Source organism: Microcaecilia unicolor, chromosome 1 (genome assembly GCF_901765095.1).
Source record: "Microcaecilia unicolor chromosome 1, aMicUni1.1, whole genome shotgun sequence".
Classification (NCBI taxonomy): domain Eukaryota; kingdom Metazoa; phylum Chordata; class Amphibia; order Gymnophiona; family Siphonopidae; genus Microcaecilia; species Microcaecilia unicolor.
In genome coordinates this window covers 506375085-506399584 of record NC_044031.1, presented here as the reverse complement: position 1 = coordinate 506399584, position 24500 = coordinate 506375085, and the positions used below count along the sequence as shown (strand labels likewise).

At 43.8% G+C, this 24500-nt stretch overlaps 1 protein-coding gene across 1 annotated transcript in view; it reads left to right on the top strand.

Moving 5' to 3' along the window:
• Positions 1–24500, top strand: part of LOC115477907 (25-hydroxycholesterol 7-alpha-hydroxylase) — a 337896-nt gene that overhangs the window by 232706 nt on the left and 80690 nt on the right. Inside the window, exons 3-4 of the mRNA XM_030215042.1 lie at positions 18770–19366; positions 19815–20021. Of these exons, the coding sequence (XP_030070902.1) occupies positions 18770–19366; positions 19815–20021 (804 nt within the window). The remainder of the gene's footprint in view (positions 1–18769; positions 19367–19814; positions 20022–24500) is intronic.

Below are 24500 nucleotides of genomic sequence, written 5' to 3'. Positions count from 1 at the left end.
AAGCACTTTCCTAGTATCCTCTTATCAGAGTGACAGAAGATACACAAGTAGCAATTTCCTTATTCCCTATAAATGTGCAAGAGAAACAATAGGTTCCATTGGGCTCACGAAGATTGCTGACTTCTTCAGTGTGATTTCAATTTGGGAATGGGTGCTGATTGTCTGCCATTCACACCAGGTCACAGATCTGAAACTTTTTGGAACTGTGGCAAACTGTTTCCTTTTCCCAATTTCAGCTGCAGTCTCATGCCTTTTGTTGAATCACCTATGCTAGGGATGTCTCTACTATCCTAACTAGATAACCACTTTTTCTACTACTACTACTACTACTACATAAGTACATAAGTACATAAGTAGTGCCATACTGGGAAAGACCAAAGGTCCATCTAGCCCAGCATCCTGTCACCGACAGTGGCCAATCCAGGTCAAGGGCACCTGGCACGCTCCCCAAACGTAAAAACATTCCAGACAAGTTATACCTAAAAATGCGGAATTTTTCCAAGTCCATTTAATAGCGGTCTATGGACTTGTCCTTTAGGAATCTATCTAACCCCTTTTTAAACTCCGTCAAGCTAACCGCCCGTACCACGTTCTCCGGCAATGAATTCCAGAGTCTAATTACACGTTGGGTGAAGAAAAATTTTCTCCGATTCGTTTTAAATTTACCACACTGTAGCTTCAACTCATGCCCTCTAGTCCTAGTATTTTTGGATAGCGTGAACAGTCGCTTCACATCCACCCGATCCATTCCACTCATTATTTTATACACTTCTATCATATCTCCCCTCAGCCGTCTCTTCTCCAAGCTGAAAAGCCCTAGCCTTCTCAGCCTCTCTTCATAGGAAAGTCGTCCCATCCCCACTATCATTTTCGTCGCCCTTCGCTGTACCTTTTCCAATTCTACTATATCTTTTTTGAGATACGGAGACCAGTACTGAACACAATACTCCAGGTGCGGTCGCACCATGGAGCGATACAACGGCATTATAACATCCGCACACCTGGACTCCATACCCTTCCTAATAACACCCAACATTCTATTCGCTTTCCTAGCCGCAGCAGCACACTGAGCAGAAGGTTTCAGCGTATCATCGACGACGACACCCAGATCCCTTTCTTGATCCGTAACTCCTAACGTGGAACCTTGCAAGACGTAGCTATAATTCGGGTTCCTCTTACCCACATGCATCACTTTGCACTTGTCAACATTGAACTTCATCTGCCACTTGCACGCCCATTCTCCCAGTCTCGCAAGGTCCTCCTGTAATCGTTCACATTCCTCCTGCGACTTGACGACCCTGAATAATTTTGTGTCATCGGCGAATTTAATTACCTCACTAGTTATTCCCATCTCTAGGTCATTTATAAATACATTAAAATACTATTTAGCATTTCTATAGCGCTACAAGGCATACGCAGCGCTGCACAAACATAGAAGAAAGACAGTCCCTGCTCAAAGAGCTTACAATCTAATAGACAAAAATAAAGTAATCAAATCAATTAATGTGTACAGGAAGGAGGAGAGGAGGGTAGGTGGAGGCGAGTGGTTACAAGTGGTTACGAGTCAAAAGCAATGTTAAAGAGGTGGGCTTTCAGTCTAGATTTAAAGGTGGCCAAGGATGGGGCAAGACATAGGGGCTCAGGAAGTTTATTCCAGGCGTAGGGTGCAGCGAGACAGAAGGCGCGAAGTCTGGAGTTGGCAGTAGACAACATTTATCCCTCTTTACCCTCTGCTCCCATCATCTCTGTATACTCCTAATCTGTGCCAAGTTTGTTGGGAACCCTCATTGAAGCAAAAACACATCTAATCAGAAAAAGAGGATGCTGGGCGTGATGGACCTTTGGTCTGTCCCAGTATGGCAATACTTATGTAGTTTACTAAGAAACCATTATAGATAGATAGATAGATAGATAGATAGATAGGTAGATAGATAGATAGATAGATATTTTTTTTATTTATCCACACATACTTACAAACACAAATAATACATATACATACGTACACACACTCACACACACATTCACCAAAGGGATGAAATAGCACAGGTTTATGGGTATTTTCCTATATATATCCCATAGAAAGCAGCTCACAAAGTGGCATATTGCCCTAAGGAAGTGATGGAATAGCACCCCGATGGCAGTATTGGAGATGAAAACAGTATCTGAATTCAAAGGAGCTTGGGACAAGTACATGGGATCTCTAAGGGAGTGATTGGGAGAGTAGCTGACATGGATGGGCAGACTGGATATGCTATATGATCTTTATCTACCTACATTTTTCTCTGTTTTTAGAATTTGGATTTGTTGTGTATGTATAGAACTTCCTACTGCTTTTTGCCTATCTGATTAAAAAAGGATGTATCAAATAGCATATAGGACTCCTATATTTATACCTTACGTGCATAGATGTACAAAATTTTGAATATATTGTTCTATGTGGACATACAAAACAAGTTGAATCGGTGGTCTTCCGGGATTGGACAAGATTGAGACCCCTACAATTTTCCATTGGGTATCTGGCAAATTTTTCATTCAGAATCTATACAGATTGGCCTTGTGACAGTGTGACAAATCTACCATAACCTGAACAACCATTAACTGTGCTTGAATGTACAAATAATTCAATTTTTATTACAAAAATGACAAGATTCAATGTTCTAGTAAATGTACAGCTTTTGACCCAGTACTCACAGCAGTGTGAGAAACTCGCTTTTTCTCTTCAACCCCAACCACAGATTTCCCTTCAAAGGGCTTCCTTCAGAATGCTACCGAAACCATTGTCGCTCGGCTTAGCAGCGCTGACAGTGAAATCCCAAGCTCTCCAAATGCAAATAAAACACCAGGTAAAAAATTTTTAAATCCCAGCCTCCAGAATAAGGAGGGTCCCAGCAGTTGCATGTGGTCAATCTGAGCCAGGGAGAGAAGGGAAAAGTTGGCATCTTGGACACATGCAGTCTACATGGAACCACAGTGGAATGAAGTGGACAAACTTTAAAACAGGCCCTGCAGCAGGTCTCAAGAATTTGGGAAAAGAAGGTTTTTCCACAGTGCACATGGAGGGGAACTAGCACTTCTCTCCTCACATGCTTACTCTTCACCTCCATATGAGCTTGCTTTTTAGAATGGTTAGAGGAACCCTCCCAAATTACATCTCCTTGGACAAAGTGAAGGGATTTGCTCAATACTGGGGATGCTCAAGCACCCACAGTATCCACAGAGCTGGTACATGTGCCCACCTCCCACCTAATTTCAGATCTTAAGTACCAACCATGGCCTGGTATCATCATCATCATCAAGTAATCAATATAAAACGGCTCCTGGTTTCTTTTCCAGAAGTCCCTATCATTTTCCGAACGATCTTTGAAAGCTAGTTCAAAAGCAAGCTGGTTGCACTGACACTGGTGTCCGCTGGCGGCACAAACTGTGCTTCTGGTTTGCACTAATTCTTTAATCAACGGTTGGTATAATCTGCCTTCTAAATCCACATTCTTCTTTCCTCCCCATCCTACATGTTGTGCTGTTGGCATGTTAAACATAAAATCGAGCACTGCAGTTGTTCAAAAATTTGATGTGATATGTTTAAAAGGAACAGTTCTTGGTTATACCACTGGTCAGTAGAGAATTAGAGCTAGGTATGATATTCACTGGAAGGTGAGATTTTTGATGTGTGCTTTCATTTTAGCCTTCTCAAACTCCTCTGTCTTTCTGCATAATTTCAGTATATGTGTATGTATGTATGCATGTATGTATGTATCTATCTATCTATCTATCTATCTATAGTCCATAAATCCAATAATGGTATGTTTTCATTATTATATCTCTATTGATTTCTGTAAAGTTGGCTTGCTGTCATGTCCACTACCTCAACGCAAGCGGCGTCCTCGGGCTGCGCGGGGTCCCGTTGACACGCACACTTGACTGGCCCAGCCCTGAGCCATGAGTGTGTAGTTCTTCTCTGGCTGCAGGCTCCTTGATTGCTTTGCTTCCATGCACCTGGCTCTGCTCTCTCTCTTTGCCTGGCTTTCAGGCCCCTTGATTGCTTTGCTTCCACCCACCTGGGTCTGCTCTTCCTCTGCCTGGCTTCCCTTGCTCCTCTCCTATTGGTCTTTCAGTTCCTCCTTCCCCTGCTCTTGTCCTATGGCTGTGCCCCTTCTCCCTGCTGATGTCAGACACCAGCACTTTATCAGCTGAGCTCTTCCTAGACTCCTTGCTTCGGCTTCTACTTTGGTAGGTGTTACTTGCTCAGTAGTGTGCTTCTCCTCTACTTTGTTCTTCGTTGCTGACTCTGCCTATACCTGGATTACTCTCATGTCTGCTGCCTGCCTACTGACTCTGCCTGTACCTGGATTACTCTTGTGTCTGCTGCCTGCCTCCTGACCTTGCCTGTACCTGGATTACTCTCGTGTCTGCTGCCTGCCTACTGACTCTGCCTGTACCTGGATCACTCTCTTGCCTGTTGCCTGTCTGGCCGTCACGTTCATCACCCCGCTTCCTGCTCCATCTCGTAAGCCATGCAGGCCGCCCGCACCTAGGGGCTCAACCTCTGAGGAACGGCTGTCAGTGCAGTACTGCTTCAGTAAAAATGGCCATAGTATACGGGAAAAACACATGCAAGGGTGCACAATGGCCACTTTTTGCTGCAGTTTAGTAAAAGGGCCCTTAATAAAGTTAATAAAGAAAGGAAGACAGTACAAGAATAAATCAATGAAGGTGAAGGTTGTGCACTATATGCAAGTCAAAAATAGTAAATAACATATTGGTCTTCGATTGTCCATAAAATTCTTAATTTTATTGGGGGTGATAAAAATATAATTGGTGTCTTACACATTCACTAAACACAAGCATGGAAAATGGAAAACAAAGGGCAAACAAACCCCTAACACTAAAATGCTCCCCTTCCTGGCAGATCCTCCAGCACAGACCTCTAATGTTGGGTCTACTGAACCTGTCAGCGAGTGATGTGCCTCCCCAGGCATTATCACCAAGTATTCAGACTAAGCCAGACATCTATCTTCAGGACAGCCACAAACCAAGTCATAAGAACATAAGAATAGCCATGCTGGGTCAGATTGATGGTCCATCTAGCTCAGTACCTTGCCTCCAACAGTGCAAGATCTGATGCTACCAATCCCAGGAATAAATAGTGGCTTCCCCGTGTCTAGCTTAATAGCAGGTTATGGACTTTTCGTCCAGGAGCCCATCCAAACCCCCTTCAAACCCAGATACAACCACTGCTGTTAACTCCTCCTGCCAGGTACTTGTGACCTGGATTGGCCGCTGTTGGAAACAAGATACTGGACTTGATAGGCCTTCAGTCTGTCCCAGTATGGCAATGCTTATGTTCTTATATTCTTAATAAATTCCAGAGTTTAACGATTTGTTGGAAGTGGAGGAGTGGCCTAGTGGTTAGGGTGGTAGACTTTGGTCCTGAGGAACTGAGTTCAATTCCCACTTCAGGCACAGGCAGCTCCTTATGACTCTGGGCAAGTCACTTAACCCTCCATTGCCCCATGTAAGCCGCATTGAGCCTGCCATGAGTGGGAAAAAGACGGGGTACAAATGTAACAAAAAAATATATATATATATTTTCCTCATATTCATTTTAAAAGTATTACCATGCAACTTCAGGGAGTGTCCTTTAGTCTACGTACTGTTTGTAAGAGTAAACTATTGAGTCACACTCATTTCACTCCAATCAGGACCCTGCAGATGTCATTCATATCCTTCCTCAGCTGTCTCCTCTCAAGCTGAAGAGCCCTAACCTTTCCTTATATGGGAGGAATTCCATCCCCTTTATCACTTTGGTCGCCCTTTTTCGAACCTTTTCCAATACCGCTATATTTTTCTTGAGATACGGCAACCAGAACTGTACACAACACTCAAGGTGAGATCACACCATGGAGTGATAACGGTGACATTACACTATTCTTTGTCTTATTTTCCATCCCTTTCCTAATAATTCCTAGCATTCTGTTTGTTCATTTGGCTGCCACTGCTTCATATTGAGCAAAGGACCTCAACATATTGTCCATGATGATACCTGGATCCATTTCCTGGGTGGCGACTCCCACTGTGGAACCCAGGATCAAGTAACCACGATTTGGATTATTCTTCCCAATGTGCAACGCTTTGCATTTGTCCACATCAAATTTCACCCTCTACTTGGATGGCCAGTCTTCCAATCTCCCAAAAGCCCCCCCCCCCCCCCCCCCGCAATCTCTCTCAGTTCTCATGCAACTTGACATTCTTGAATAGTTCCATGTCTCCTGCAAACCCAATCACCTCACCTGTCATTCCCATCTCCAGATCACTTACAAATATGCTAAACAGCACCAGTCCTAGTACAGATCCCTGGGGCACCCCAACACCTATCCTCCTCCACTGAGAGAAATGGTCATCCAACCCTACCCTCTGTCCTCCATCCCCTAACCAGCATTCAATCTACAACAGAGCATCACCTCCCACCCATGGCCCTTCAGCTTTCCAGGAGTCTCTCACAAGGGACCACGTAAAAAAACTCAGAAAATCCAGACACACCACACCAACCAGCTCATCCTCATCCCGCACTATCCCAAATCAGACACCAAAGGACTTGTAACTGTACTAGAACCCATATAAGAAGAAAGCCTCTCAGGTCTGCTACCTCCTTTCAAGCCTTTAAGGCTCTTCTTAAGATTTTACTCTTCTCTGCTGCTTTTGACTCCTCTTCCAGCTAGTCCTCTCAGGGAAGTGGCATGCAACCAACCACTAAGAAATAGTGGTTGGTTGCATGCCACCTTCCTGAGAGGATTGAAAGGAACTGAATTTCACATTCCCCTTGTGCTTCATCATCCCAATGGAGCAAAGATTAAAGAGGAAGGTAAAGGAGTTCTGAATGATCGCATCTGCAGTCCACTATCCTGGTTCCCCTCCTCCTGCTTTTACCACATGCAGTTGCCAGAACTGAACAAAATACTAAAGATACTGCTGCACCACGGAGCAAAAAAAGTGTTATAGTAATGTCTATTTTATTCTCTATTCCTTTCCTTATTGTTCCTAACATTGCTTTTCGTTTTTATTTATTTTTTTTTTTTGGGGGGGGGGGGGGGGGGGTTGACTAGTGCCACACACTGACTACTACTACTTATAATTTCTATAGCGCTACTAAACGTACGCAGCGTTGTACACTGAACTGAGGATTTCAATGATTATGATTATGCCTAAATTCTTTTCCTGGGTGGTAATTCCTAGCATTATGTAACTACAGTTTTGATTACTTTTCCCTATGTTCATCTCTTTGCACTTGTCCACTTTAAATTGCAACTGCCATCTGGATGCCCAGTCTCCCAGTCTTACAAGGTCCTCCTGCAATTTCTCACAATCTGTTTATAATTTAACAACTTTGAATGGTTTTGTGCCATTTATGAATTTGGAAGTTTTCAAGTTAGGCTGTTTGATAATTGACATGTGAACAAGTATTTTTAACTTATTTTCCACTGAGATGATAACCTTATCATACTCAGAGCATTTTCTTCACCTAGTTTCAGATGTTGATGTAAGGGATATAATTATGCATATCCAAAATAGGAATTATGAAATTTATGCCTATTGAAATGATACTGTAAAGAGCAGTGTCTGTGGTATTGTAGTAGGTATTGAAAATGGGTATCTGCTGTCATAGTCTGTAACTGTCATTATGGGGCAATTTTAAAAGCTTTTTTGGTAATTACATAGTTATATACCTTACCTTGAATTTGTACCTGTCTTTTTCAGGGCCCAGACCGTATAAGTCTGCCCAGCAGTATTTCCCGCTTCCCAACCACCAGTCCCGCCTCCCATTACCGGCTCTGGTACAGACCGTATAAGTCTGCCCTCCCCTATCCTAGCCTCCCAACCACCAACCCCTCTTCCCCCCACCTGCTCCGCCACCCAATTTCAGCTAAGCTTCTGAGGATCCATTCCTTCTGCACAGGATTCCTTTATGCATACACAGTGCTTTCACTGTGGGCTTTTATAAATTTGCCCACCGAGTATGTGGCTGTCTCCCTCATTCTACAATCTTCCATCCACATTTTTGAACTTACCCTCTAATTCTATAAAAAGTGCTAAACTTTGTGGGGCACTTTTAAAAAGGGGCGCCAAAAAGTGGCCTGTGGTAGTGTGGGCACGTGTATTGGACGCGCACTGGACTATTTCTCCAGCGTGTATGAAAAAAAGGGTTTTTTTGGTGGGGGTTGTAGGGAAATGAACATTTGGCAAAATGAAAACCAGAGCGCGTTTATTTATGGGATGAGGCGATAACACCACCCATTGACTTAGCAGTAAGGGCTCATGTGTTACTTGCGTAGTAACCGTCCAACATGCGCCAACTGGCAATTATCACTGGGAACACCCCCTCAGTAGAAAATAGAAAATTATTTTCTACCGCATTTTATTTTCGTGCACCAAACTCAGAATTACTGCCAGACGCACGCGCTAGCCAGGCGGTAATGCCGATTTGATGCATGATGCACACATGTAGGCACATTTGTAAAAGGGCCCCTGGGTGCGCAGATTTGGACACAAATTATGTGCACAGTTTAATTGAATAATGAGGCAATTATTGCCAAGAGTTGGCTTTTAAACAAGCAATTATTGGTGCTAATTGAAATTTATGCATGTAAATTTAGGTGTGTGATCCACGCTTAAATTGTACGCATGGCACAGAAAAGTGGATGCAGAAATGGGTGGGTCATGGGCATTTTGGGGTGGAGCATGGACCAGTTACATACACAATTATAGAATAAGGAGGTTCTGCACATAAATTTAGGTGCAGGTATTTGCACAATGTTTTTATTTATGTAAATGGATGTGCCAAAGTTTAAGCGCTATTGTATACACTGTGCCTAATTTTAGGCACAGCTTAGAGACTAGCACGTGAGTGTTTTTGGCACCGATTTTTTAGGCACCATTTACAGAATTCATCCCATGGCTTGCAAGTTTGCATGTGCAGGTTATAGAATTGTGTCAATTATTTGCATAACTTAATTGCTAAATTAGTCGCTAGTTTGTGCTAATTGGTTCTAATTTGCAGTTGTGTGTGTAAATGTAACTGCACTTAGTATAATTCTATAACCTTAGAGGTCCTTTTACAAAGAGGTGGTAAGCCCAATGCAGGCTTACCGCTCGCTAAAAGGAAGTACCGCCAGGCTACTGCAGCAGCCAGGCAGTAGTTTCCACCCCCAGCATGCACCATATCTTGCACTACAAAAAATATATATATTTTTGTACCACTGGTGTGTACCTGGCAGTAATCGGGCAGTGGCGTGCACTGCCCAGTTACTGCTGGCATAGCGCGGGAGCCCTTACCGCTACCTCAATGGGTGGCAATAAGTGCTCCCCCCTGAAATGGCCACGGGGCCATTTCATGAAAAAAACAGACATGCCTTTTACCCGCTGTGGTAAAAGGGGGCCTTGGTTTGCATCAAAAACACGTGCCGAAGCCAGCGCAGGTCCCCTTTTGCCTCAGCTTCGTAAAAGGACCCCTTAGTGCAGAAACTGTTTAGCAAGTAACTGCAAGGGGGGGGGGTAGATTTGGGAGGGGCATAGGCAGATCAGAGGCATTAATTGGATTGTAAGCTCTGTCGAACAGGGACTGTCTCTTCATGTTCAAGTGTACAGCACTGCGTACATCCAGTAGCGCTATAGAAATGATAAGTAGTAGTAGTAGTAGTAGTTGTAGGATATGTAGGTCATAGAATACTAACAATTATGTGCGGAACTGCAGCATTTAGTCACGGACATTTTCAATATCCATTGGCATGATGTAAGTGGCCATAACTAAGTGTTGGCACATAAATACTGACTTATTCTAGTATTCTCTAATGATAATTATGCATGTAATTGCTGATAATGAATTTGTGCTTAGCACTTAGCATTCCAATGCCTAGCTTTAGGAAACCTGTATGAAATTTCACCTGGAATGGGGAGGCATTCCTGCATTTGGAAATAAGCGTAAGATTATCAGTTTTAAAAAGCATGGGCTTGATACTCAGCACTACTTAACCGAGTAGGAAAAGCTCCTGCCTGCTTAAGTAGTGTTGACCTCATCATACCCAGATTTTCAGCAGCGCAAAACCAGATGGTGCTGCTGAAAATCCAGGAAGTGCTGGGGTGACCTGAGGGTGATGTCTAGGCTGAACCAGGAGTTGCACGCTTAGGGCTAGATTCTATATATGGCACCTGAAAAATCCATGCGGAATAAATTTCCGCCTAAGCGTATTCTATAAGCTATTCCTTCATTTAGATGCGGTATATAGAATACACTTAGTTGATATCTCAGCGCCTAAAACTATGAGCATCCATTTACAGCAAGGAAAACGTGGCGTAAATACCGTTGGCACATTCCCCATCCATAACCACACCCCTTTTTGGCTCTGCACATGTGAATTTAGGCGCTGTGCATTACAGAATGTACTTAGTGAGTTATAGGCGTTAATTCTAATTACTGCTCATTATTGCTTGTTAAGTGCTGTTAAAAAGGCTGATTTACATGTTAAGCCAATTAAGTTACTCATGTAGTTATAGAATACACTTGGATTTCGGTGCACAATGCTAGGCGCAATACATAGAATCCCGGGGTTAGTGGAAATATTCTGTACTCTAACCAGGCAACTACTTTGGCAAAATTAGGACAGCAAAAAGGCTGTCCTAAGTTTATCCAGTAGTTATCGGCGTTCTGGCCTGAATATCGCTGGTACCTGGATAATTGCCAGCGGCTGCATCATAACTGGATATTCAACATCAGCATCCAGATATGACCTGACTCTAACCACCTAATTCTATAAAAAGCACTAAAAATGGTTAAAATGTGATTTAACTGAACAATGAGCCAATTAGCGCAAATAATTGGCTTCTAACAATTAGTGGTGCTAATTGAAATCATTTAGCATGTACACATGTAAATCAAGGCGCGTGATCCACGACTAAATTTTACAGACATCCCAGACAAGGTGGTGTAGAAATGGGAGGGTCATGGAAGTGGATTCCAGTTACGCACACAATTATAGAATAAGGGGGTCCCACATGTAAATTTAGGCACAGACGTTTGCACCACATTTTTGGTGGTGCAAGTGGACGTGTCTAAATTTATATCCAACCCCTCGCTTAAGTGCTATTCTATAAACTGTGTCTAACTTTAGGCACAGCTTATAGAATAGTGCTTAAGCGTTTTTTTCGGCGCTATTTTTAGAATTCACCCCTAAATGTCCAATTGGCACTAAGCCCGGCAGCATTTCACTTTCAGCTGCCTGCCCTGCGTCGGCCCAGGAGTTCTTTCCTCTGCTGCCTCCTTTGCTATAACTTCCTGTTTCCGCAAGGAGCAGCAAAGAGAAGGACTCCTGGGCCGATGCAGGGCAGGCAGCTGAATGTGAAACGCTGCCGTTGTTAGTACTCCGAAGGGGAAAATCAGGTTGAAAGGTACACGGACAGGATGGAGAAGGGGGGGGGGGGGGGAGAGAGAGAAGCTGAGGACAGCTGCCAATGGAGGTGGAGGAAGCAGTGGTGGTGGCGGGGAGAGATAGAGAGGGTAGTTCAGGACAGCTGCCACTAGAGGCTTGCTTGTGAGGATAAGGTGAAAAAAGGTGCTGGTACGCTGTACCAGCGTGAGAAAAAGCCCTGATCCTATGTATACTGCCTGTAAATTCTGAGAATCTGAGTATATAGAGTAATTCAGATCTAGGTCTATCAGAGCTCTTATGGAGAAGAAATATCTACTCCAGTGGAGATTGTGAGGATGAAGTCTGTGTTGGAATTTAAGAAAGCGTGGGACAGGCACGCTTAGGAAAAGGAGGAGTTAGTGGGTACTGAGGAAGGGCAGATTGGATGGGCAATTTGGCCTTTCTCTGCCGTCATCTTTCTATGTATGTTTCTAGCTTTATTAAGACTCATGTTGACACACCTTCTAGGGTACCCTCTTAGGCCATTGGGCCCCTTGATTCTCAAATCCTTCAAAATTAGTGCAAAGTCTGCGTAACCTGAAAAATTGCTAATATGGTCAATTTTCTTTAAGATTCCTATTGTGAAAGCTAGACAAGTGTTCCTATTAATAGATTTTCTATAAAATGTTGTTTCCAAGCGATATCTAGTTTTATTAATAAGAATATCTAGAAATGTGATATCTGTCATAATATTGTGTCTTAAAATGTAGGTTGGGATCACATGTATTTAACCAAGAAAAAAAATTGAAAGACTCTTATAATGTCTCCTCTCCATAATAAAAAGATATTGTCAATGTATCATTTGTAAAAAAAAAAAAAAAAAAAATTGCCTGTCTCTGAAAGGGTTGATTCTTCAAAAATGTTTCTTCAAAATTTGCAGCATACAAGTTGGCGATATCAGGGGCCATAGGTGACCCCCATTGCCATACCTTTGATCTGCTGAAAATGCTTATCTTGGAAACAAAAGTAATTTTGGGTAACTGCCAAAGTGGCCAATGTGAAAATAAAATGGTTGGAAATACACCGCATTGTTGTCCTTTTCTTTAAAGTATTTTCAACAATTATAAGTGATAGCAGGGATGGGACGACTACCCTATGAAGAAAGACTAAGGAGGCTAGGGCTTTTCAGCTTGGAGAAGAGACGGCTGAGGGGAGACATGATAGAGGTATATAAAATAATGAGTGGAGTGGAACAGGTGGATGTGAAGCGTCTGTTCACGCTTTCCAAAAATACTAGGACTAGGAAGCATGCGATGAAACTACAGTGTAGTAAATTTAAAACAAATCGGAGAAAATATTTCTTCACCCAACTCATAATTAAACTCTGGAATTCGTTGCCGGAGAACGTGGTGAAGCTTAGCAGAGTTTAAAAAGGGGTTAGACGGTTTCCTAAAGGACAAGTCCATAAACCACTACTAAATGGACTTGGGATAAATCCACATTTCCAGGAATAACATAATAGAATGTTTGTACGTTTGGGAAGCTTGCCAGGTGCCATTGGCCTGGATTGGCAGGTGTCGTGGACAGGATGCTGGGCTCGATGGACCCTTGGTCTTTTCCCAGTGTGGCATTACTTATGTACTTATGTCCAAAGTGACTAAAATGCCATCCTCAAGATCTCCATCAAAGTCCTCTAACCAATTGATCATTTGTGATGAATCGCACATAGGATTCTATTTGTGGCATGAAGGGCCTAAGAAAATGGCCCACAAACTTGGATAGTGGTTTGTGAGCAAGGGTTGAGGGTGGGCCTTCACAATAACACAGCTGGACAAGATTATGAACATGAAATAACTGCTTTATTAAACTTCAGTCTGAGGCCTGTTACCTCTCATGCCCGGGAATAAAGGTAAAGTCTCTCAACCAGGGCCATGGCTGACAGGGCCCAAAACACAGTCTGTAGTTTGTGATTGCCATGCCCTAAACACAATCTGTAAGTTTCTGCGCTCTCTCTCTCTCTCTCTGGGTTTCCAGGTCTGTCCACAGCCAGACCTCAGAATAAGGCTTACAAGTCTTCAAATCAAAAGTTGGCTTTCCTCAGCCAGGTCACAGTAGCTAGACATATGTCATGAAGTTGTATGCTGGTGCTTCATTCCTTCTCTGAGTCTCCTTAACCCCATTCTGGCCCTACCTTTTATACTTCCTGGTTCTTGTATTTTTCAGCTCCACCCCTCCCATCTCACTTCCTCCCTGGGCTGGACTAGTAGTTTAAGGTGGCTTAGACTAGCTGAGGGACTATTCTTAAGGGATTCTATATATTGCGCCTGGCAGTGTTCTATAAACCCCCTCACATACCCTCCTCCTCAACTCGACCCTGCCTGGTTGACTGCTTGTCATATCAGAGGCCACCTCCCAAGACAAAAATTCAGCATTAGCATATTCTCAACCTGCCTGATGTTTCACTCAACAGCTAAAAGGCTGGAGGCTAAGGAACCAGTGCATGATATATGTACTTGAGTCTTTATGTCGAGCCTACCACTGAAGTGGTTGATGGTCAGTGACCATCTGGAAGTATCACCCCAAGCAAATAATATTAGAAAGTTTCAAGGGCCCACTTGACACCTAGAGCTTCCTTCTCAATTACCACATAATTTTTCTGTCTCGGGAACAGCTTCTGGCACCGGGTGGTCTTCCTTGTCCACTTCCTGGCCAGAATAGCCCTGAATCAAACCTCTGATGAATCGGTCTGTATGATAAAGGGCCGGTTGAAGTCTGGGCTGATCAGCATCGGCTCTGAGCTTGGAAGGCAACATCCAGCTCTTCTGTCCAGTGTATCTTTTCTGGAGCTTTCTTCTGTAGCAGGCAGGTTAGTGGTTCTGCTTCTCAACAAATCCTGGAATAAATTGGCGGTAATAACCAACGAGCCTGAGGAAGGTCCACTCTTGTTTCTTCATCTGAGGTACAGACACCTGGGTGATTTCCTTTGCCTTCCGGATCTAGGGTCTCACTTGACCTTTCTCGAATGAGTACACCAGATACTGAACTTCTTGTCCTCCCAAGAAGCATGTTTTAGGATTTGCTGTTAGCCCAGGGGTACATAGACTGTCCAGTACCCCAGATACTGGACTGCTTTTCCTCCCAAGAAGCACTTTTTAGGATTTTCTGTTAGCCCAATGGTATGTAGACTATCCAGTACTACTTCTACCTGGATGAGATGGGTTCTCCAGTCCTTACTGTAGGTGACAATCCACCTTATAATTGAAAGAGAAAAACACCTAGATTTCGACCCAAATCGGGAGATAGACGTTTATCTCACAAAAACGAATAAATCGGTATAATGGAAAGCCGATTTTGGACGTTTTCAACTGCACTCCATCGCGGAAGCATACAAAGTTGACGGGGGCTTGTCGGAGGCGTGGCGAAGGTGGAACTGGGGCGTGGTTATCGGCCGAGGAGAGATGGGCGCCTTTCGCCGATAATGGAAAAAAAGTATGCGTTTGTAGCTAGAATTTAGGGCACTTTTCCTGGACTCTGTTTTTTCACAAATAAGGCCCCAAAAAGTGCCCTAAATGACCGGATTACCCCCAGAAGGAATCGGGGATGACCTCCCCTGACTCCCCCAGTGGTTACTAACCCCCTCCCACCACAAAAAATGATGTTCCACAACTTTTTATTTTCACCCTCAAATGTCATACCCACCTCCCTGGCAGCAGTATGCAGGTCCCTGGAGCAGTTGTTAGGGGGTGCAGTGGACTTCAGGCAGGTGGACCCAGGCCCATCCCCCCCCTACCTGTTACAATTGTGCTGCTTAATGCTTAGTCGTCCAACCCCCTCAAACCCACTGTACCCACATGTAGGTGCCCCCCTTCACCCCTTAGGGCTATAGTAATGGTGTAGACTTGTGGGCAGTGGGTTTTGAGAGGGATTTGGGGGGGCTCAACACACAAGGGAAGGGTGCTATGCACCTGGGAGCTCTTTTACCTTTTTTTTGTTTTTGTAAAAGTGCCTCCTAGGGTGCCCGGTTGGTGTCCTGGCATGTGAGGGGGACCAGTGCACTACGAATCCTGGCCCCTCCCACAAACAAATACCTTGGATTTATTCGTTTTTGAGCTGGGCGCTTTCATTTTCCATTATCACTGAAAAACAAAAACGCCCAGCTCACAAATTGTCGAATAAAACATGGACGTCTATTTTTTGCGAAAATACGGTTCGGTCCGCCCCTTCATGGACCCGTTCTCGGAGATAAACGCCCATGGAGATAGACGTTTTCGTTCAGTTATGCCCCTCAATGTCATCTAAGCAGGCAGCCGTGTAGTCATCATGTGGTTTAAGTAGGTGGTCCATGAGGTGCTATAGGGCAGCTGAAGCTCCACGAAGGCCAAATGGCAACACTGTGAACTAGAACAAACCCTGGGACATGTAAAAAGCTGTCTTCTCCTTGGCAGCCTGGGTGAGGGGTACCTGCAAATATCCTTTAGGTCAATGGCCGAGATAAATTGGGTTTCTCCTAGTCACTCGATGAGTTCATCTACCCTTGGCATTGGATAGGCCTCTAGTTTGGAGAGAACATTCACCTTTCGGAAATCAATACAAGACCGGATATTCCTGTCTGGTTTTGGCACTAGCACAGTGGGAGATGACCAGTTACTGGAGGAGGTTCTGGCCATCTCCTTGCCTCTGATGTGGCTAGGTACGGATTCTATTTGCAGAAGGCAACAATTCTTTCCAATCAACTGAACTGTAAGTTGATTTTCCTTGTTTGCTATGATTGCTTCATTAAAGAAGAGTTGGATTAAGAATTGAGTCTACTGTTAAAGTTTTTGCTTGGGAATGGTTTAGCTGGCTGTTTAAGCTTTGTGACCTCACCAAGCCTAGAACAGCTCAGATGTCTCTTGGTTTGCTTTTTTTATGGATTATTACAGTTGTAGAGGTTCTTTTGCTAGGATTTGTTTTATTTTACTTATATATGTATTATGTTTATGTATCTTCTGTACCTCACTTAGGTGTCTATAAGTATCTAGGCAGGTTATAAATAAAATTAATTAAAAAAAACAGTAAAATCAGTTGTAGACTTTGCATAGCAGTTTTCAAAGGGAAAGTCTCTGGGTAAATAGTACATGTTGAATTTTGCACCAAGACTAGCAGTTTAAAATTTTCTACCTACATTATAAAATATATTTGCTATAATGAGGATAGAGTTCAAATAGCCCCACCAGAATTACCCCTTTAATAAGCCCTGGTCAAGCAAGTGCATTAGGATCCCATTTTGATGTAAATACATTTTAAAACTCCCAGAAACAGGGATCCAAATGGTTCTATCCTAAACATGTCCCCAGGAATGTCTTCTCAATCCAACTAAAAGTAAGTGGGCTGCACAACTCTGGGTATGTTGTTAATTAAATTGAATGTTGGCAATTTCAGGCAGCCAATTTACCCTGGGACAGATACAGACCATATGATTTTAGAGTACCCATAGTGAATATGCATGAGAGAGATCTGCATTCTCTGTCTCCGTTGTATGCAAATCTCTTTCATGCATATTCATTGCAGATATCCTGAAAATCAGACTGACTGAATTCATTTCAAGGACTGGGTTGAGTACCACAGTTTAAAAAATATCAAAGCCTAGTAAGAGTCTTTATTTGCATACGCATTAATTGCTAAAGTACATTGAAATACATTGAGCTTAAATATCAAGGGATTAATTATGTGGTGTGCTTTCATAGTAACAGGGTAACTCTGGAGCCATGCTAAACAGATATCATATCCTCATGGCTATATTCAGTGAAGTTGATATAGAAAGAGATTTATGTGTGTGTTTGGGAGTTAAGCGCATAAATCATTTCACCAAAGATGTCTGGCTAAAAGTTATGTAGATAGAAGAGGAAAGAATCAATGACATTCTAGAGCAGTGGTCTTCATTAATTTTTAAGCTGGGGTCACTTTAGATTCTTAAGTGTGGAGTAGAGGAGTGGCCTAATGGTTAGTGCAGCAGGCTGCGGACCTTGGAAACCAGGTTCAATTCCCACTGCTGCTTAACATTTGGCAGTGGGTTGAGATCCTGGGGAACCAGGTTGAATTCCCTGTGCAGCTCCGTGTGACCCTGGGCAAGTCACTTGGCCCTCCATTGCCCCAGGTACAATATACTGCTTAGACTATGAGTCCATTAGAGACCGTGCAAGTACCTGTACAATTGGAAGTAAACCACCTTGACTTGTGCTCAAAAGAGGCGGTATATTAAAGTAATAAAACAAAACAATAAACTGTATTTTCAAAACTGGAGTTCGCTTGGGATAATGTGGGATATAAATATCAAAAAAATAAAATAAAATAATGAGCAGAAGGAGAGCCACTAAATAATAATATCTGTTTAATGTAGGGCCACAACACTGCTGACCTGCATTTGTCAATGACATCCATCTCCACCAGCCCTTCAAACTTCATTGAGGGTTATCGTCAAGGTTGTGAGCATTTCCAAATGCATTCTCTTTTGTCTACTGAAAAATGCCTTGTCCTTCAAAAATGCGTTTCTTCCCCATCCACTTTCCCTTTTCTGACTTGAACCTGGGTAGAGAGGCAGAGTGGCAGAAAAAAAACAGAAATACAATGGGGGCCACCCCAGAGCTGTCTAGGGGCCTCCATCGGCCTCTGGGCCTTGCATTGAAGAATACTGATCTAGACGCATAGCAAGAAAGAATCCTTCCTGACCACCCTGGCACTATCTGGGTAATGCCGAGCGATCTGGGAGGAGTTTTTGGTTACCCATGGAGCTGTAATATTCATTCTGCTAACTGGTAACTAACCAGATAAAGTTAGGACAGTAAGCAGGCCATTCTAACTTTATCCAGCTAGTTATCCAGTACTGGTTTGAATATCAACAATACCTGGATAACTGCCATTGGCCAAATTATACTTGTATAGTCCCTGCTGGTCAGTACCCGGATACCAGTGCTCAATATCTGGGCATTAAAAAAAACGCATCAATTGGCTTCTAAATCAAACACTGACTGCCGCTGCTGAATCTCAGGTGGTAAGTGGATAGAAGCAACGTCCAGCCACTGTTTGTACATCTTTTTCCATTTAGGTAGAACTGCAGAAATAGCTGTCCCGTCTTAAATGGATAACATCCATTTAAGTTTATGACAGCATATTTTGTGATCCTTCTGAAATGGATAGTGTGGCTGAAAAATACACCTAAAAGTATGTGGATAACTTATGCAGATATTTTTAAGCTGTAGCTGCTCTACTGAATATTGTCCTCAGTGTATTTAGTGCGTTGTGGCATTATGGTGAAGAAGGTAACAATGATGTAGATGAATGACTTAAATAAAAATGTGTGGTTTTTTTTTTCTTGTGTGTGTTTTTACACTCAGGCAAATATATCACTTTCCTGATGGATCCATTCCAGTTCCACAATGTGATTAGACAGGGGCGGCAACTAGACTTCAGTGAATTTGCTGATGAAATGTCATCCAGAACTTTTGACTACCCAGAGTTAATTGAAGCAACGTTCCCACAGCTGAGGGTTAATTTGCACAGAATTTACTCTACTATGCAGGGGAAAGGATTGGACAAGCTCACTGACAGCATGATGGGAAATCTCCAGCATGTATTCAAATTGAAATTCTCACAAGCAACAGATTGGGTAACAGAAAAAATGTACCAGTTCTGCTGCTCTATAATGTTTGAAGCCAGTTTTATGACACTCTATGGAAGAGATCCTGCTGCAGATGGCCACAAAGCTATTAGTGAAATCAGAGACAAATTTACCAAGTTTGATGCCAAGTTCCCCTATTTTGTCATAAACATACCAATTGCGTTGCTAGGAGATACCAGGAAGACTCGTGAGGAACTTATACATATTCTCTTCCCGAACAACATACTGAACAGGAAGGAAGTGTCGGAAGTGGTCCAAGCAAGGCAGAATGTGTTAGAGCAATATGACTTGCTCAAGGACTATGACAGAGGAGGTAGGAAACTTTGTGAATGATTACTTGTCTCAAACAAAATAATTTACTGAGGACCTTTGAAATAAAAGGCAAAATGGCGACCTTGAAATTTTTTATGCTCTTTCTAATTGGCTAATGATAAAATGTTTTACTCTCAAACAACCCTCTATGATAATTGATTTTCTTTTTTGCTGAGGTGGTAAAACAAGATACTTAATGGTGATAATGAGAAAGAGATTATAACTGAGAAGCATTTACTCCCCTTATTACTCCCTCCCCTCCCCCCCAACATTAGATTTTAAACTATTCTCATTAAGCAGAAAATTAGACTTCAGAAGCCTATTGGTCCTCATTAGCATTCACTGATCCTTGGCTGGGTCTGTGTCCTAACATCTTTTAATTAGCACACTGCAAATCTAATCAGTGTAATAAACGCTATTAATCTTCCTTTTCACTTATTTTCTCCCAGCACATCATTTTGCCTTCATGTGGGCCTCTATAGCAAACACGATTCCGGCTACATTCTGGACCATGTATTACCTTGTGCGGCACCCAAAAGCTCTTGCAGCAGTGCGTGGCGAAATTGACCATTTACTGCAGTCGACAGGTCAAAGGAAAGAGCCCGGATACATCATCCACCTCACTAGAGAACAATTGGACAACCTGGTCTACCTGGGTAATTTATTTTTATCTGTTATGAAGAAGAAAAAAAAAAGATACATCTCTGCAAAGTCAGTTTATTACTCATTTCTGTTTACTGAGAAGGTGGAGGACACAGCTGCTTAATTGACATAATAACACCCATTTACATCAATTATAAATTATGTAGTTTATAGCTGTAGATACACTCATTGCATGTAAACACTAAAGCCTAGGTAATTAACTATGCAAGGTAGGCAAAAGACTAAATCTGAGCTTTGCAATTATTTGAACCAAAAAAAAAAAGTTTATGCCTATTAAATTGTTTGATTCTAAGCATCTGCTGGAGTGTTAATGCATTTCAAATAATTCTAACTAGAATTACCAGCGATGACTTTTTGTGCATTAAAAAGAAAGTACTTAGAAAACTCAGTTTGTGCTTACAATAATTTTTGTCAAAGACAGAATCACTTTGATGTTTTAGTTGCCATCTACGATATCAAAGTGATTCTGTCTTTGACAAAAATAAGATAAGATACTGTGCTGGACAAGATTTTCCTTTGTGCAGCTTAGAAGCTACTACTACTACTACTACTACTTAACATTTCTAAAGCGCTACTAGGGTTACACAGCGCTGTACAATTTAACATAGAGGGAAGGTCCCTGTTCAAGGAGCTTATAATCTAAGAGCATTTATATAGCGCTACCAGACGCACGCAGCGCTGTACACTTGACATAGAGAGACAGGGAGCTCTTTTACTGAGCTGCATTAGGCGCTAATGTGTGCCTAAAACAGCTTAAAATGGCATACCGTGGGACATGCTCAGGTGTCCTGCAGTAACTGCCAAATGTGCATGTGTTAACCATGCAGTAAAATGTTTTTTTGAGGGGCTGCGTGAGTGGTGCAGAGTGTGGGGCATTCCTGCACTAACCAGTTAGTGCAGCTACATTACCACGCACTAACTGGTTAGCACACACTAACTGGTTAGCGTACAGATAGCTCGTGAGCCCTTACTACCTACAAAATGGGTGGCAGTAAGCACACACATGTTAATTTGACAAAATGGCCGCATGCTAATGGCGACATTAGCACGTGGCCATTAATACAAAAAATAGGAAAAAGCCATTTTTATGGTTGCAGTAAAAATGGCCTTAGTGCATGGGAAAGACCCATGTAAGGACACGCTAAAGCCGCTTTTAACCACAGCATAGTAAAAGGACCCCTTAGGTGGTGAATAAAAGTAGCGGGCATTTTTTTTTTGTCATTGCTAAAAGATCTTACTGTTTTTTTTAATTAGAAGAGCAATATGACCTGAATTGGCCACTGCTGGTAGCAGGATACTAGGCTAGATGGACCATTGGTCTGACCCAGTGTGGCTGTTCTTATGTTCTTAGTTAATATAGTGAATGTGCAAAGTTATAAGTAAGCTATTCTTTTAGGGGTCAGTATACATTGGGCTGGGGTCTAGGTAAAATTCTCTGGATAACTTCAGCTGAACGTTCAGCGGACGTAACTGGATAAGTCTATGCCACTGAATATAACCAGTTTTAAGTTGTTAAACTTATACCCAGATAGCTGTAGGTCAGCTATTTGTGCAGCCCAAGTAACCCGAATAAGAGGCCTTTTCACTTTATCGTGCTAAAACTTTCATGTTAAACAACTAGTGGGGAATGAGCAGGACTGTGCCTTTCAATTTGTCATGCAACTAGAAGGGTGATCCCTTGGGCTGCAGCTGGATTGGTGCTGCCTGACTAACCTGAAGGTTGGTCAGGCCCCAGCCGGTGGCAGGCGAGTCAGTCCCAGACTGACACATGGCTGTTCAGAATGCGGCCCAGTCTAGCCAGCTGAAGACAGAGCAGACAGAGAGGTTCAGGAGATTAGCAGGACCAAAGGTTGGGTAGTATTAACTGGAGTGGGAGTCACGCAAGAGCTGAAGACTCACTGGAGCTGAAGACTAGCCAGAGCTGAAGGTACGCTGAAGCTAAAGACTGGCTGGAGCTGAGGGTCAGGGTAGGACCTCGAAGAAGCAAGGAAGGAACTAGGTAGAGAACAACTGCAACAGCACTCCAGAGCAATCCTCTGAGACAGGACAAGGAGATCTGTTGCAAAGGCAAAGAGGAAGAAAATTATGGCTTCCTATATGGGCTCCGACCCCTGACATCATCAAGAGGCGCTCCACTGCTGGCCCTTTAATAGAGAGTCCTGCCTGTGTGCACACATCTAGGAGCAGCAGCAGTGGCTGGTGAAGAGGGAGAGAGACATCTGAGCCGCAATGGCCCCTGGGGTTCCGAGAGCAGGGGCGTAGCTACAGGTGGGCCTGGGTGGGCCCAGGCCCATCCATATTTGGATCAGGCCCGCCCAGTCTCAGTGATCCACCAATCAGTTGCCAGCTAGCTGCCCACTACTCAGCCATAGTACTCCAATCGCATTAGCTCAGCCATATGTAGGAAGCAGAGAAGTACTCCCGAGGTAAGCCCTGCAGCTCCGGTGTTATTTTTTATTTTTTAAAAATTTATCAGTGCTACAGGCCTCCAGCAAGCAAACTATCAACCCTCCTGCCTTGTTTGCTGCTGCTCGGGAGTCGGGCATTGGGGGGGAGGGGGGAGATCCACTCTGTGCTCTTAGGGCCAGGGCCGCCGAGAGACTAGGCCAGGCCCGGGGCAAGGCCGCCCCGCCCCCCCTGCCGCTTCCGCCCCCTGTCACTCCCCCCCCCGCTGCTGCAGTCTCTGGTCTCACCTGCCTGCCTCCTCGGCTCTGGGCCCCCTGCATTCAAAGCAGCAGTCGCAGATCGCCTCTCTTCAGTTCTGGCCTCTCATTCCCTCCCTGTGTCCCGCCCTTGTGTGATGTAACTTCTGGTTTCCGCGAGAGCGGGACACAGGGAGGGAAGGCCCGAAGGGAGGCGATCTGTGACCACCGCTTCGAATGCAGGGGGCCCGTAGCCGAGGAGGCAGGCAGGTGAGACCGGGGATTGCAGCGCCGGCAGCCTGACCCCGACGCCGGGTCCCCCTTGGAGGCCCAGGCCCGGGGAATTTTGTCCCCCCTGCCCCCCCTCGTGCTGTCTGCTGTTCTGCGTCTGTTCCCTGCAGCTGCTGCCTGCTGTTATTACAGGCAGCCCTTCTTGCCTCTCTACTCAATGTCACTTGTCTGCCCCTGCAGCATGCTTGGCGAGCATAACGATCCTGCATGACTCAGGTGGACTCGAACCTGTGGCAAAGTCAGGGAGTTGGGCACCCCGCCAGCTAGTGCTGCCTTTAACTTAGCCATCTTGGCTGGCCCCGTCTTGTGTAGCTGGGGATATCCAGGCACTTATAATATTCCTGCCCCAGACTCCAGGAGTGTGTCAGTAGCCTCTGTAGTGGCACTGACGTGAAGCCTACTCCCCTGTGGCCAATCTCCAGCACTGCACCTCCACGTGCACACTGATCAAGGTCAGTAGACTTCTCTGGAATTGCTGCACTGGAAACTTCACTGCACTGTTCTCAGGTGGAAAAAAAAAGTTTTGTATTTAATGCTGGTGGGCTCTGCAATGTCCAGTTAAAAAAGAAAATGTTTTATATTTCTTGCTGGTGGGCTTTTGGGTGGAGGTGGATGATTGGGAAGGGTAAGGGAGATGTCAGACTATGGGGGAGGGAAGGGTTGATGCTGGGCTATGGTGGGTAGGAAGGGCAGGGCTGATGCCAGGCTACAGGACAATTTCTAATTTTTGATCCTTTATTCTGAAAATGGTGAGGGTTTGTCTGTGTTGTGCATGCAACCCAAGGTGAGAGATTCTGCTGGCATGTGGTTTGTGTGGGGATCTATATGAGTCTGACTTGTCTGTCTTTTCCAGTGGGAGAAGTATTGCTGTTGTGTGTATTCACAGTTATTGGTATTTGTGTGTTCAGATTTGGTGTTGTTAAGGTTTGCTACATAGGCTCTGAAAAGCTTCTTCATAAGATTTAGTGTTACTTCACAAAGAATCTGACAATGAAGGGATTTTATGTTGCTATTACAGAGGTCCTATCAGAATTTTAGTACATTTTTCTATGGAAGGGAGGAAGGGACAATACTCCAAGTGGGGCCTCACCAACGACTTGTAGAGGGGCATCAACACCTCCTTTCTTCTGCTGGTTATGCCCCTCTCAACGCAGCCTAGCATCCTTCTGGCCACAGCTGTCACCTTGTCGCATTGTTTCTTCACCTTCAGATCTTCTGACACCAACACTCCAAGGTCTCTCTCCTGAGTTGAGCTTACTAATCTCTCCCCTCCTATCCGGTATCTCTCTTTTGGGTTTCCGCACCCCAAGTGCATCACTCTACACTTCTCAGCATTAAATTTTAACTGCCAGACCCTCAACCATTCTTCTAACGTTCGGAGATCCCTTCTCATCGTTTCTATTCCCTCCAGGGTATCCACTCCATTGGCTATTTTCGTGTCATCTGCAAAAAGGCACACCTTTCCTTCCAACCCTTCAGAAATATCTCCCTCAAATATATTAAGCAGAATAGGCCCCAGTACCGACCCCTGAGGAACTC